This window comes from Quercus suber, unplaced genomic scaffold (genome assembly GCF_002906115.3).
Source record: "Quercus suber isolate HL8 unplaced genomic scaffold, Cork oak 2.0 scaffold_417, whole genome shotgun sequence".
In the NCBI taxonomy this organism is placed as follows: domain Eukaryota; kingdom Viridiplantae; phylum Streptophyta; class Magnoliopsida; order Fagales; family Fagaceae; genus Quercus; species Quercus suber.
In genome coordinates, this window is record NW_027069868.1 from 505,472 (window position 1) to 521,996 (window position 16,525).

At 36.6% G+C, this 16,525-nt stretch overlaps 1 protein-coding gene across 1 annotated transcript; it reads left to right on the top strand.

The window, feature by feature from the left end:
• Window positions 1-103: 103 nt before the first annotated feature.
• Window positions 104-9,197, top strand: LOC112040100 (protein DJ-1 homolog D). The gene is made up of 5 exons (XM_065761533.1): window positions 104-310; window positions 400-516; window positions 1,588-2,028; window positions 3,035-3,397; window positions 8,823-9,197. Exons 1-5 carry the CDS (start codon window positions 239-241, stop codon window positions 9,009-9,011), a joined length of 1,182 nt encoding a protein of 393 aa, XP_065617605.1. The 5' UTR covers window positions 104-238; the 3' UTR covers window positions 9,012-9,197.
• The last annotated feature ends 7,328 nt before the right edge of the window (window positions 9,198-16,525 follow it).

A 16,525-nucleotide genomic window follows, 5' to 3' on the forward strand; every position in this document is an offset into this window, starting at 1 on the left:
CAAATCGGTGTTAACAGGAGATCTCATGGGATTTGTTCATAAAATTTATGAAAACGTGGGTTGCAATTTGTCATACATACATACATACATACTTATATATATATATATATATATTAGAGAGAGAGAGAGAGAGAGTGATTGTGATATATATAAAAATCAGCTTCACTCATCTGAAACTCTGAACAACAACTCCTCATTTCACAAAAAGGCTATCTAAATTGTGTGAGTGCAAATTACAATGGCGAATTCCAATACCATGGCTCAGAGAAGAGTTCTGCTACTATGCGGTGACTACGTGGAAGATTATGAGGCATCAATCTCTCTATCTGTTTTTTTTTTTTGGTTATTGGGTATGATTAATTTCTTATTATATAACTCTTAATTTTTTTATGGTTGCAGGCAATGGTTCCATTTCAAGCATTGCTGGCATTTGGAGTGTCGGTTGATGCCGTTTGCCCAGGCAAGAAAACTGGTGATATCTGCCGCACTGCTATTCATCAGGCCTCTGCTCATCAGGTCTCTCTCCTCTCTGTATTATTAAATTTTTGGGTTCTTTTTCTATGAGATTTTTGCATATACAAATTTCGGCTTTGCTTTGCTCTGCTAATTATGTACTCTTTTGTATTTGTATAACCATAAACCAATTCATTTCTCCCAAAAAAAAAAAAAAAAATCTTAGTTAATAACTATTGTCAGCAGTCAGTTAATTTCAGCTGACATTAGCAAGTGTGGAGAAAAGATGGTTTGGTCATGTGGAGAAGAGAGTGATTAATGCTCCAATATGAAATAGTGAGTTGATTCAAATTGAGAGAACTAAAAAAGGTGGAGAAGACCTAAAATACATCAATAGAAGTGGTAAGAAAGGCATGTGAATCATGGGACTTCAAGTAGAATAGAAGGATGAAAAAGAATACATGTGACTGACATTAACTAGTCTGTTGAGGAATTGACCTCAAATTTTGAAACAAGGGCTTGTTTATATTGTTGCTGTTAGGGTTAGATATGTCATTTGCAGATTTCATTGGTTATCCAATTATTTCATATACATTGTGCGTAATGTTTTAGGAAATAACTCTTTAACATTTGACACTCATATAAAGCTGCTAATAAAACTATTTGCGCTAATTATACAATGTTACGGTCAAAGATTAATGGCTTTGATTAATTCCAACATTCTTCAAGACTTCAGCATTAAAACATACCGATTCTTGGGCTGGATTTACTTAACTCAACAACAAGCAAACCTTAGTCCCAAAATTTAAAGGTCGGCAATGGATCATATATATAGACTAGTCAGGGTTAGCCACATGTATTTCAAACACTTACTGAAAGAGATAGAGAGAGAGAGAGGCTCTTTGCCTGGGTTTGACAAAAGTACAATTTTAATGTATATGAGTTATTGAAAGTTAAAGAGCAATGATTTATTTCTTCTATATATAATACTATATATGCTTGAGTATGGTTCTTTCTTTATAAGTTAGTTAATATGTGATCTTTCACTTTCTTGTTGAGTTAAACAATATAGTTTTCATTTCCTATTTTCCTTCTTTCTAATCTTTATCTTTTTCTTGTCTCTATTGGCTGTAGACTTACTCTGAGTCGCGTGGTCACAATTTCACAATCAATGCAACATTTGATGAAATTGAATTTACAAAATATGATGGCTTGGTGATTTCCGGAGGACGGGCTCCAGAATATCTTGCTATGAATTCAGCTGTTTTAGACTTGGTCAGCAACTTTTCCAACTCTGGGAAACCAATTGCCTCTATCTGCCATGGGCAATTGATCTTGGCAGCTGCAGGATCAGTTAAAGGTCGGAAGTGCACTGCTTACCCTACCGTGGGACCTGTTCTTGTTGCTGCAGGTGCTCATTGGGTAGAACCTGAAACAATGTCAGCATGTGTTGTTGATGGCAATGTCATTACTGCAGCTACATATGAAGGGCATCCCAAGTTCATCCAGCATTTTGTGAAGGCACTAGGAGGCACCATAACTGGCTCAGATAAGAGGATATTGTTTCTTTGTGGGGTAGGTTCCAACTTCCTGAACTTTTTTTTTGGGAGAGGGGGGGGGGGGGAGGGGGGGTTTAAGCTGAGTATGTTCAACTTAGAAATAGCAGATCAGGAAAATCATTATTTAGCCTTGACCCATAGGGGTTATTGATATCTCTTTTTTAATTTCACAGACAAGAATATGCTAATGCCAATGTGTTCTACCTCTGTAATTCAAACTAAAGTTAATTAGCACATAGGAAGCACGGTTACAAGTATAGGTACGGATATGACATGGTGAAACAACATTTTTTGAAAAATTAGCCCTTATTATCCCTTACAGCACGGGTACAGCATCCCAAATTAAGTGTCTATGCTTTCTAGATTCTAATTGACTTAATAATGAATTACAGAGGTAGAACACATGTTCTACAAATAAGAAAATGAGCAAAATGATTAACTGTGCACCAAAACCCTTGATTGTGTGCATACACTAGCATATATATATATATATATATATATTTTGATGAGATGCATACACTAGCATATATGATGTGTATGAAGATATATTTTTATTTCTACATATAAAATTGGGAACTCAAAGGAATACTGAAGGTCATCAACCTCTTGTTGCGTACTTCTGCATAGAAGGAAAAGAGTTCCAGACTTTGGGCAACTATTTTCATATACCTTGTGTATAAGAAGACAATTATTAGTAAGGTGTCCATTCTTCATTGATCCAACCTGCAATTTTGGTGTCTTCAACAAATAGCGAAGTCCTTTTAGAAGTCTTAATTACAAAAGTGACATACACTTTACATACATATACATATTTGATGTTACATTCTTAATTTACATGATGCATCCTGATATTTAAATGAAAAGCATTTGCCTAACAGGCTCTTAACTATACACATTTTGAAGGCTGGGCCAGTATGGTTGCCAATCGCATATAATTTTATCATGCCACATTGTTGTTCATATAATTGTTTCTCAATAAAAATAAGTTAAGTCGTTCTTCTTCTTTTTTCTCCTATTTGCAGGATTACATGGAAGATTATGAGGTAACTGTCCCTTTTCAGTCCCTTCAAGCCTTAGGATGCCATGTTGATGCAGTTTGCCCAAATAAGAAGGCTGGTGATTCCTGCCCAACTGCTGTCCATGATTTTGAAGGTGACCAGACTTATAGTGAGAAGCCAGGCCATAATTTCACTCTAACTGCTAGCTTTGAAGGTTTAAACACTTCAAGTTATGATGCTCTTGTAATCCCTGGAGGTCGAGCTCCAGAATATTTGGCATTGAATGAGTCAGTCATTGCCTTGGTGAAGGAATTTATGGAGATCAAGAAGCCAGTTGCATCCATCTGCCATGGGCAGCAGATTTTATCTGCTGCTAACGTTCTTAAGGTAGTTTTTGTTGAGAACTTGACATTATCCTTTAAGAAGGAACTCCATATTATTATAATAATTTCATTTCGTATATATCTCAACTACTTCATTGTTTTGAGGGCATTCTATTCATTTGTTACAAGAAAATCTCATTAGATCAGATATAGTGTCATAAGTAGTCATAAACCCCGTGGATTGTGGAAATTAAGATTCATTTTTTTCCACACTAATTTAATTGGTAGCATGACTATGAAATGTTATATTTGTGCTCTTGTGCATTGATGCAGCCATGGAAAAACAGATTTAGTCATTTTTTGTACTTTTATCTCAATTTTAGTATTGCAATGTTTTTGTTGTGTCGGGCTCTTGTAGGATGTAGATGGAGGCAGGGCTTGTGGTTTAATAAATTGTCTCATGAGTAGTACAGGGTTAAATTAATTTTTTATTTTATAAATAATGGTTAGTTTTGTAAAGAGGAACAGCTGTGTTATTTTTCTTCAATTCCTATGAGTTGAGGGTATTTTGATAATTGATTCAAGTCTAGAACTTTTTATAAGAGTTTCTAAGCAAGGTGTGCAATGATTGTGTGGCTAGAGAAAAAGTATTTTCTTTGAAAGCCTAAGATCAAGGCCAAGATCAAGTGGTAATAAATTAATTCATCATTATTTTATTTTATGCTTTATGTGAGTTTTTTTTTTAGAGTCAAGGGTCATTTTGTAATTTGCAATTGTTGTTTGTGGCTCATAGTTGTGAGCCTTGGATTCTATTTTATTAATAAGTCTAATTTATTTTACGGGTTTTTATATGTCAACTTTAGTCTTATTCAATTAGGAGTTTGTTTACTAGTCAAAGTGGAGTTAAGTCCTATTAGGAAAAGTTAAGACCTAAAGATATAAAGGTGTGTCACTCACTCAATTAAAGAGAGAGTTAGTTAATGGATAAATTGTGTGTTTTAAGTGTTGAAGCATGTTGGCCAAAGTTTAAGGGATTTTTTTTTTTTTTTTTTTGGGGTTATAGGTAAGGCTTATTTAGATTATGGGCTTTTAAATGTGCAATTTTGGACCACTTACAGTAGTAGTTTTCTTACTAATCAAAGTAGGAGTTCTATTCCTATTAGAAAGTGTTAAAGCTAGAATGCTAATAAGTTTGTCATTCTACTCAAATAAGGAGAGATTTGATTGATAGAAAAATTGAGAGTTTTGAGCATTTCGGCACATTGGTGTTAGCATGTTCTCTCTCTTTCTTTTTCACTCTCTCACTCACTCTCTCTCTTTCTATCTTTTCTGTTCTTCTTTGGCATTCTGTCATTATTTATGTTAATGTCCACATACATTGTTTTTTCTATTTTATCCGTTACTATTCACAACTTGTGGATCGATTCGATCTCATTACCTTCTCACCTCTTTTGCAACCTTGAATTAGATTTTTTCCCTTCCCTACCAAAACCTAGTCATTCTTTAACCATAACCCTTCTTTCTAAAGTTATAAACCTGATATCCAAATATTCTCCTAACTCTAAGCATACCACAAACATATGTAGTCAAATTCCCCAATCTATTCTCCCTTGGTCTTTTATTGCCTTACAAAATTTTTATTTTACTGGTGAAATTAGAAGTCCTAGTTTTAGAATATTGCTGGGGTCGTTTTTGTTACCTTGACATGCATTGAGTTTTGATTGGTTTGGCTTTCAGATCCAGTTTCAAATCGGGGATGTGGTGGGTACTAGCAAAACACCAGCCTAGAGATGTGAAATTTCATAGGGTTGAGTTGTTCTGGTTTTATGACTTTTGAAGCAATTTTATCGGTCAGACCTCATCTGGATGGTTCCTTTAAGGGAAACACAGCTCCCTGGACTTGCTTAATTTGTGAAATTGTAAAATCAGCATTGGATTGTGATGGGCCTAGAATCTATGGAGATTTTGAGGTTGTTTTGGTTTTATGTAGATTGTAGTAGTTTGATTAGCTCTATCCCATCTGGTTCCTTTCTTTAAAGGAAACACAGCCTCCGGGACTTGCTAAATTAGAGAGAATGGGTATTGGAGATTTTAAAGTAAAAATGAATGTAAAAGTTCCTTTGAATAGGAACGTTGGCTTTTCCCTCAGCCCAGTGTCCCTTTTTATGTCCAGCCCTCTCTCTTGCTGCCCTTTTGTATTTTAGCCACACAAAAAATAAAAGGTGGCTTGTAAGATAGTTTAGCTTGTAGGAGTTGGTTTCCAGGTGTTGAGCAGTGGAATGTTGCTTGATTCCAGCCTTGGACAGTAGGTTCTGTAGAATTTGCAGGCTGTTCAGCATAATTGGCAATGCTGCAGATCTGGTCCTATAACAATTGAGGTTATCCGGTAAATCTAGCTTGGTTTGGTTTGTATCTTTAAAGAAAATGATGCCTCCTGGACCTGCTAAATGTAAAAGATTACAAAAATAAGCAATGGTTGAGATCAGGTTGGCATTTATGGAGATTTTGAGTTTGGCGTGTGAAAGAATTCACCAGATACAAAAAGTTCTACCATGTGTTTGGCTTTATGCACATTGGTCTATACCTGGGTTTGGTGGATTTTGCAATATCCTAAGCCCATTTGCAAAGTTTTCCATTAAACCCAAGATAGATGAGAAAAATCCTTTTTTGTCCTCCAATCCATGACTCCCAAAATTTCCCTTAGAAAAAAAAACACATGGGCTTGGTCTATGTGTATGAGATTTGTATATTTTTTTGAAATAATCATTTTGATAGGCCCATAGATTTGAAAAGAGTGTCATCAATAAAGATCAAGGAAGAGGTCTAAGAGTCTAAAAATGGGCTCCATGTACTCACTACACAAAGGAATTCAGGTTGATTGGTGGAATAATGAGTGTTTTGAGTATTGAAGCACGTTGTGTTTTAATATTATTGATATCACTGCTTATGCTACCCCTAAACAGCAACAAAATTCCCCCTCTTCTTCTCTCTTGGCAAACCCAAATCAAACCTGGATTCAATCTAAAAACCCAAAAGCAATCTGTCTCCATAGCAAATGCCAAGATCATAACTTCTCCTATCCTAATGGCCATCACAAACATGTGGACAGATTACCCCTAATCTGTCCCATGTCGTATCAGTTGCAATGGCAAAATAATTGACACTCTTCATAAGTGATGAGCTAATTAATTGGCTATAATATTTATTTTTCTGCTTAGGTGGGATAAGAGGGCAGTTAGCAGTGGTGGTGGATATTGGGTTTTTATTGTCCCATTGTTATTCCTTTTAATGTTGAAAACATTTCCGTTTGAGCTTTAAGAGGTGTCTGTCGACTCAATGGAGATAGAGGAAGATGTTATCTGTGGGACTTTTTGTCAGTTTTAGTACTGTGGAAAACATTTCCATTTGAGCTTTAAGAGGTGTCTATGGCCTAAATGGAGATAGAGGAAGATGTTATCTGTGGGACTTTTGGTCAGTTTTAGTAATGGATGTAGGCTTGGGTATTGGAAGGGATTTTGATGTGGTGAGAGTCTCTTGTACTAGATTGAGCTTTGATAGGTTCTCTTCAGCTATGACCGGAGTTTTCAGATTTTATTTTTTGGCATGAGTTGCTGGATTTTCCCTTAGAGGGGTTGTTTTACCTGAACAAATATTCAGGAGTCTTCTTTTGTCTAAAATTAATAGATTTGTAGTGTCTGTGGCTTTAAATGCAGTGCAGAGTTTACTTCCTATGCTGGTTTCATTTCACTGTCCCATTCTTTCAGATAGATGTGGACAGTGGAGCGGTAAGGGTCCACTTGGATTTAAATACTCATTGGTTAGGGAGAATCTGCTGTCAGAATACATTTTTGAAATCTACTTTTCCAAAAAAATTCTCTTAGAGAGAGGTGGACTGTGGATGTGTATATGGTCTGGCAATGTTTTGGTTATGTGTCGTGGGGAGATGGGACTATACTTCTCTTCTGTTATAATATTTGGTGTACGATTTCATCAATACATATCTGAAATTTGTTTGCTCAACTGCATATTTTTCCTCAATCAGATGCTTGGTTGCCTAGCTGTGGGTTGGTTAGGTGGGAAACATTATTGGCGTTTTGAGAATCAAAAGTATTGGGCAGGATTAGAAATTAAAGCCGGTGGATTTTTTTTTGGTTTGGGGGGGTGCCTGGGCTTATGCTAAGATCTTTGGCTCTGTTGAAGAGAAAAATAGCTACCTAGGAATGGAAGGTTTGTGGTTAAATCTTTTAGACGATGTTGAGAGGAGAAAAAGAGAGGAGGAAAGAGGGGATGGGGGGTTGATCCTGTGGGGTTTTTCTAAGGGTTTCAAATCTGTGTTCCCATGGAAAAACTATGATGCCAGAGGTGCTATGTAAGGTAGCCTTCTTTACCTGGATTGTTGCTTTCCACAATATCCTTATTGTTGATAACCTTTTCAAGAGATTAAATAATTCTTGATTGGTGTTATGTGTACAAGAGCAGTGTTTTCTTTGGGGATGAAATTTGAAGGTAAATTAATTGGACCTCAATTTGCTATTTTGTTATGTTTCTAGGGAGATATTCGATAGTATTTTCCTTGTTTGGAATCTGGTGCATACGTCCAAAGAGTAAGTGAGATGCTACCTCATTGGAAAAAGGAAGTTTGAGTGCAAAGGGGTTGCTAGATACCTTACATGGCTGATGAATTTTTAAGTAAGAAATGTGGAATTACTTAATTGTCAAAACTACATTCAAAATTCCTCCCAAAAACTATTCGTTGGATCACATCTCATTCACAACTGTGTCCAGCATATTGAAATTATTCTTTACCATTCCTACATGTGTAATGTGATCCCTTTATTTTTAATGTGGTGCATGTGGAGGGAACAAAACTCTAGGACGTTAGGAGTTGAGAGACATTGGTGCTTCAATTGAGTCATCTTTTATTTTTGAGATCTCTATTCAAATGGCAAAAGGATATCAGGAATCTTGCTTGTTATTACTTTTCTTTAGATCTTTGTAATTTTAGATGTTAATTATTAGGTGGGGCTCTTGTATGCTCCCCTTTTCTTTTAAGTAGGGTTTCCCCCATTTTCCTTTTAATACAATTTTATTTCTAGTACAAAAATTATTCTTTATCATGTTACATTTTCTTGGAAACCCACTGAAACCTGTTGGTGTTTACCACATTGTTGCTAGATGATTTTATTTTATTTTATTTTTTCCCAGAGTATATATTATTGGAATTCTATGATTAGTAGTACATCACGTTTTAGTTTTTGTACTGGTGACTTCTCGCTTGTCCATCTCTTAACTTTAGGGAAATGATAAGGTTGACAGAAAAATGGGATAATGTTTATTCCAGTTTTGTCACATGCCTCTGCTGCATAAATTGGCAATATATCTTGGTGCTTTTTGTTCAGCATGTTGTCTCTACCATGTCACAAAAAAAATGTCGATTTCTTGAATACTATCATTACATCTGAACTTTTTTGTTCATGGTCATAAAATAGGGGAGAAAATGTACTGCATATCCAGCCGTGAAGCTTAATGTGGTCCTATCAGGCGCTACATGGTTGGAACCTGATCCTATAGATCGTTGCTTCACTGATGGAAATCTAGTAACTGGAGCTGCATGGCCAGGGCATCCAGAGTTCATTTCCCAGTTCATGGCGTTGCTTGGTGTGCAAGTATCATTCTAGTCTATTGGCTTAATTTACTTATTATTATTCCAACATAAATAAAGAATATTGTTCAGGTTGTCACTTGTCACCGTGCCATCCCATCCGCTTTGCCTGCATCAAGAAATGTTTCTAAATAACAATTAATATGTATGTTTTAGTTAATACGACTTTATGGTATTTGCGAGAGGACGATGTACATTCTAATTTCTAAGTCTCTTCCTGTTCTATTCCTTTTATGTACCTTCTTTGCTATTTCAGTTCTTCGTGGACTTGTGGGATCAATCAATACAGTGCTAGATCATCTGGCTTTGATAGTCATTTTAAGGGAAAGCCATCTATCTCTAACTAACTTTCCAACAGGATATATAATTGAGATAAGAAGAGTGTCTTTTTTTCCTTGACGGAGAATTGAGATTTTGAGAGTTTAGTGGCACCCGAAATACTTGCATTTTATTTAAATTCTAAATTTAAAAAAATTACAACTTCAAAAACATAAACAAAAAATGAAACTTACCACGCACTATATATGGAGGGTCGTATATATAATTAAAGAAACTAACGAATATGTTAATTTCTCTTACATATTTGCTATATAGGAGTATTATATCACACACAAGCCTAAAATATGGAGAAAAAGATGGATCACCAAGGACAGAGGTGCTTTGAACCCCGACCATTTAAAAACAAAAACAAAAAAAATTATGTAAATGTTCATATTTGAAAGTTTAGATTCAACAAAATTTGAAAGTTCAGATTTGTACTAAAACACAAGAGCTTATTCAAATCTCCAATTAAAAATTACAATTAGATAACTTTTACTCTATCTTATACTAAGTGTGGAACAAAAGTAAATAAGCGCAAAGAACTGTTAACACTACCCTAAGCCATATTCATTCATTATTAATAGTAAAATGAAAGTTTAAAGAATAGGGAAGAGAGATGCAAACACAAAATAACACTGAGACGTATTATCGAAGAGCAAATCGAAGAATTAGGCGAAAAACTTCTTTACGACCCTCAAAGTCGAAATTGATCCACTAGAGAATAAAGTTGGGGTACATGAATAACAAAAGACCCTCCAAGCTTAGTCTACCTCATGTACTTGAGCCCTTCAAGCTTCTGCTACCAATTGACTTCTCGGATCCTTGTCTTCTCTAACTTTCTAAATCCTATAATTCAGCCCGATTGCATCTGCCAATGAATAACTCCTTTCAATGCTTCCCAGTAGTACCAAAATCTCACTTTACACTCAGAATGGGTGTGGTAAGTTTTTGGGCTAGCAACCTCTCAAGGATATAAAAGTTGAGATGTAGGAGTTAAGGAAAACCACAAGGAAATGTGTAGATGATTGTGGGTATAACAATCTCTAACTCTCAAGTGTATTTTCTAAGGTTTTCTCTCTAAAGCATACCTTATGATTTGTGGGTAATGAGGGTATATATAGTGTGAGTAAAGACTTGGTAAAACAAAACAAAACTTTTTGCCAAACAGAAAGTTTTGTGGGTCCTTCGCTGGTTGGCCTTGCCCGCAAGACAGTCGCGAAAAATCTAGTCTAGCACAACTCTTTATCTTCCAGTCATGTGCTCTACACGAGACTCTTTTTGCAAGTTGCTACTCGCGAGCCAGTTGCGAAATCCACTTGTTCAACTTTTGAAACTTGATTTTTCGCCGATCTCTCACACTCATCCCTTACAATTGGTCCCACATACATACAGAGAAAATTATTGAAGAAATTACAATAAAATTTGGCACAGAATTAAAGCCAACTGTACAATCTCTCCATTTGGTTATTCTATGACAAAACCCTTAAACAGACTCTAGACTTAAACATGAGTTTGGAAACATAGACAAAACTCACTCACACCTAATTCTAGAAGCTGTGAAGCACTTGCACCATATACATCTATATCCAGAAACACTTGCACATAACAACAAAACTTCATTAAACTCAAGACAAGTAGAACACAAGGCACATATGAGGCACAAGTAAAAATGCGACCAAGGTACCAAATGATATGTATAACATGAAGCATAACTTGATCAAACATAAACAGTCATTAGGAAATTACTACAATGACCATTTATCAAGAAAATGATCAACCAGACATGCAATGCAATTAAGAGCAACCCTAAAATCAATTTCATGTCCAATAAACACATGATGCATTAAAGAAACTAAAACTAAGAGCATTAGAAAGCAATAAGCATCAAAATGGCTATAAAAACCAAGATACAAAACAGTACTAACAAAAACCAAGTTTTAAACTAAAGTACTTGAAAACTTTAAATGAAAGCATTGTAAACATCCAAAAGTTATAAAAATTTAAAGTAAACTAGAAACCACCAAAATAAACCAATGTATTCTAAAATTTGATACTTTGCTACTTCGCTACTCCCCCTCAATTTACTCCCCCTTTTGACCGGAATGGCTAAAGAGACTAGAATGTATTGAACTCCAAATCTGATGTTGGCTCTAATTTTCTCATCATGTCATCAATTTGAGGCGAGAGGGCAATGATCTGGCCTTCAAGGTATGTGAAGTAACTGATGAGTGAAGCTGGCATTACATGCATCTCTTCAACCTTTTCGATTAAACAATCAAGGTGATTGGGAGCTCTTGCACTCGCTTGGGAAAAATGTTGTGCAGTGTTCTTCAAAACTGAAGTGAAATGCTCAATTTCCTCTTCGGTGTCTCCTCCTTCTTCATCAGCATCATCTCTTGGAATATAAGAGACAGCAACAGTTGGTCTGGGGATATGAGCTTTGCTTCGGATGATGGTTTACTCACTAATAGGATCTTCCCTTTACATCACTTGAAGTCCACTTGGAATCTTCACCCTTGCCTTTAAAATAAAAGACATAACAGGGCTTGGGAATGGTAGAGTTAGCCTTGAATTCCTTTTTGTGATGCATTTGATGAAGATGTGATAAATGTGACTGCAGATGTTGATCTCCTTGTGAGTGAAGAGATCAAATTGGAATATGGTCCTCAGTCCTAACAAATTTGTCAAGTTCTTCACCGGGTAGATGTTGAAGATCATGATGTAGGCCAAAGCTTGCATTTCTGGGGTGAACGTAATGGTTTGTAAGGCCTTTTTGTTGAGTTGTCCACCATGGATCTCCACGAGGGGTTCTAGTTTCTCCCTTCTCTCATCATATTGTAGAGATGTGTTCGGAGTTGTCAGTTGAATCTGCAAAACATCTTGAATTGGTTCTCTCGTGATTGAGAACTCCCTCCCTCTTAGCCAATAGTTGATATGATCACCTTCCACAATGGCATTTGCGAAGAATTCTCAAATGATATCTTCAAAGACATCGTCCTTAAGATTAAGCAACTTCGTCCATGTCATTTATTTGAACACATCCAGAATGAAGGTGGACTCTAGAGAATCTAAGCTCACAGTCCTTTCTAGGATGATTGGTGCCTGTTTGTAGTGATCAACAAAGGCCACGTTAGCATCATCATTGCGAAATGAATTCAAAGAGGTGTGGAGACGCTTAGCAGACTTCTTTGTGGCCTTTTTCTTAATTGGAGACATCTGTAAAACAAACACCAACACAAAGAAACAAAAACAAAAACAAACACAAATAAGAAAACAAACTTGATTAGACACAAGTTAGTTTGCAAAAAGAACAAAAAGGTCCTAAAAAGCATAAGAACAAACAAACAAAGTTACAAGATCATGTTTTAAGTGCTAAAGGTCTAACAAGACTTACATAGCATGAATAAAATGCAAAACATGTCAAGTGATCAAATGTGTGCATCAAGTGTGCATGTGGTGTGCATGTGAGATGCATGAGCAATGCATGATAAGGCACTTATCGGGTAAAGTGTGTGAAACACAATCAATGTTTAAAACATGTTAAGAATGTGAAAACATGGAAATCCTCAAAATTTGTTTCTCATCGAAGTCCAAAACAACGAGAAAATGCCATTTGGGCATTTTATCAAACATTTAGAGTGCATACAAACCACTAACATGTAAAATAATGTATGAACATGTTGAAATCTTGCCTAAATACATTTTAAAAATGCCACTTAGATCCAATACAAACAAAAACAAACACAATGGGACACAACCCAATCAAGAAAAATAAAAAATTGCAAGAAAATAAGTTTTTCCTAACCCCTTTCAAAAATAACCCAACCTAAAAATCCTAGAATCTAAGACTTAATCTATGGAATCAAGAGTGAAAGAGCGTGAAAACATACCTTAGATGAGTTTTAGGAATGATTGTTCTTGAGTTTTGGGTGAGATTTGAGTGAAAGAGTGTTTTGGGTTGAAAGAGGCACGAAGGAGGAAAAAGAGAGTGATTTGAAAAACTGTCACTGTTTGGCTTTTAAAAATTGGAAAACCTCTCATTTTGCGGGTAAGCTTCTTGCGAAGTTACTCGCAAAATGGCCTTTGAAGCACTCTAACAGTTTTCGCGGGGACCTTCTTCTCGCAAAACAGTTGCTAAACTCTTTGTGTAAATTTCTGGAAATACTGAAATTGGCTTCCTCATTTTCGCGGGTAGGTTCTTACTCGCGACTTACTCGCGAAAATGCCTCTGAATGAGTTTTTCAATAAAAACAAAATGGACTGTTTGGAAAAACTCTTAACACATAAAAATTCATAAAAAACACTTTCAAAAACATACTATGCTGATTCCCCATTGTGTAAACGGCCATGGTGAAGTTATGGTTGTCATCTTCTCCCCTAGCATTCATTGGACGTTCCCGTACCTCTAGCATTTGTCATATTTCTTGACGAAATCCTTTGCTTCTTGTTGCATTGTAGGCCAAAAATAACTAGCCCTGATGATCTTTACTAATAAAGACCTTGCTCCTGAGTGATCTCTGCATACACCTTCGTGAACCTCTTCCCGAATATATCTAGCTTCGACCAGTTCAACGCACCTCAGGTAGGGGAGTGAGAAGCCCATTTTGTAAAGTACATCGTTTAGGATTGTCAATCTAGTGGCTTGCTTCCTAATCTTTCTTGCCTTGTCTGAATTTGATGGCAGTTGCCCATTTTTGAGATATGATAGGATTGGGGTCATCCAACTAGTGTTACTATGCATAAAAAACGTGTGAAACTCTTCGATACTGGGGAACTTCTGTATCTCTAGCATCAGATCTAGCGAGCTTGTCCTATCTTCTGATGACGCATATCTAACTACCTTGTTTGCTTTTGAGTTCTGACTCCGTGGGACTTGTATGAAATTCACCTCCTCCAACTTCTTAATCATTTGGTTCGTCAGCTTTAGGTATCTCTGCATCTTGCTTTCTTTTGCTTCTTATTCACCATTGATCTATCCTATTACCAGCTTTGAATCACTTTTCAAGAGTACATTCTTGGCTCCTAAGGATCTTGCCTCCCTGAGCCCCGTTAATATCACCTCGTGTTCTGATTCATTGTTGGTGGTAGGGAATTAGAGCTACACCCCATATTTCAGGGTGTCTCCTTCTAGTGAAGTAATGATGACTCCAACTCCGCCCATCTTTTTTACTAATGATCCATCAGTGTTAATCGTCTATAGCGTTGATATGTCCTGTGTATTCTCACCTTCTGGCAAAGTAAACTCAGTAATAAAATTAGCTAATACCTGGGCCTTTATCGTTTTTTGAGGTCTATACTCGATGTCAAACTGGTTCAATTCAATCGCCCACAGCACCATTCGTCCTGTTGCTTCTGGTTTGTTAATTACTTTCTTGATTGGTTGGTCTGTCATGACTAGAATTGGATTCGCTTGAAAGTATGGGCTCAATTTCTGAGAAGCAACGATCAGGGCGAAGGTGATCTTTTCAAAGCACGGGTATTTTGCCTTTGCTCCCTGGAAGGCTTGGCTGATGTAGCATACTAGATGTTGAATTTTTTACTCCTCTCAAATCAATGCAGCGCTTACAATTGTGGCAGATACTACTAGGTACAGGAAAAAGTCTTCGCCTTCTTTAGACGTACTCAAAAGTAGTGGGTTACATAGGTAACATTTTAACTCCTGGAATGTTGTTTCACAATTGTCTATCCATGCAAAATCCTGCTTGTGAGTCTTGAAGAAAGGCAAACACTTGTCTATTGCCTTAGAGACGAACCTATTGAGGGCCGCGACTCTTCTTGTTAGTTTTTGTACTTCTTTGATGGTTTTGGGTGATGACATTTCCAATACATCCTTCTCCTTTTCTGGGTTAGCTTCGATCCCTCATTAAGACACCATGAAGCCGAGGAACTTCCTAAAGGAAACCTTGAATGCGCATTTTGTTGAATATAACTTCATCTTGTATTGCCTTAGTGTTTCAAAAGTTTCCTTAAGGTCGTCCAGATAGCTTCCTTCCTCTTTACTTTTGACAATCATATCGTCAACATAAACTTCCATGTTCCTTCCAATCTACCTGCTGAACATCTGGTTCACCAATCTCTGATAAGTGGCTTTTGCGTTTTTCAGCCCAAATGACATGACTCTATAGCAATAAAGCCCCTAACTAGTGACGAATGTTGTTTTCTTCTGATCTTCTTTCAACATCTGGATTTGATTGTACCCTGAGAATGCATTTATGAATGTTAGGAGCTTATGTCCTGCCATTAAGTCAACGAGATGGTTGATCCTTAGCAATGGGAAGCTGTCTTTCAGGCAAGCATTGTTTAGATCTGTGAAATCTACGCACATTTTCCATTTTCCATTCACCATTTTTACCATGATGACATTTGATAACCACTCCAAGTAATAAACTTCCCGAATAAACTTGGCTACAAGCAGCTTGTCTACTTCGTCCATTACGACTCTATTTCGCTTGAGTACAAAAATCCTTCTCTTTTGTTGGACTAGTTTTCTTTTAAGATTCACGTTTAAGTGATGTTGAATGATATCTTTTGATATGTTAGGCATGTCTTCGTGGCTCCAGGTAAAAATGTCTAAGTTTTCCTTTAAGAACTTGACTATTTCTTCCTTCGTTGAGGAATCAAGGTTCGTCCCCACATTGGTTACCTTCGTCAGCTCTCCCTCTACTATCTCAATTGTTTCCAGTGCTGCCACTGCTTTTGAACTCTTCTCCTCGATCATCCACGTTTGATTCTCCTTCGAGGCTAGTATTGCTTAATAGCATTTGTGAGCTAGAACCTGGTCTCCCTTGATCACACCCACCCCATATTCTGTAGAGAATTTCACCTTCAAGCAATACGTCAATGTTGCCGCTTTCCAACGGTTGAGTGTTAATCATCCTATGATTATGTTGAAGGATGAGGGACAATCAACCACTAGAAAATTAAGTTGCTTGGTTACCTGCAGAGGATATGAACCAGCTGTGACTGTTATGGTTACTATTCACTTCGGGTATACTTTATCTCTGCTAAAACTGATGAGGGGAGATTCAAATGGACGAAGTTTCTTCAGATCTACTTTCAGCTGCTAAAAATCTAAAAAGAAAATGATGTCAACAAAACTCCTGTTATCCACCAAGACTCGCCTAGTGTTAAATCCTTTTATCATAAGCATGATAACTAGTGAGTTGTTATGTGGTTGTTTCACCCCTCTAGCGTCCTCCTCTAACAAAA

Coding starts and splice junctions, on each gene's coding strand:
- LOC112040100 (XM_065761533.1), top strand. CDS start 239: ATGGCGAATTCCAATACCATGGCTCAGAGAAGAGTTCTGCTACTATGC. Junction 311..399: donor ACTACGTGGAAGATTATGAG/GCATCAATCTCT, acceptor TTATGGTTGCAG/GCAATGGTTCCATTTCAAGC. Junction 2,029..3,034: donor GGATATTGTTTCTTTGTGGG/GTAGGTTCCAAC, acceptor TCCTATTTGCAG/GATTACATGGAAGATTATGA.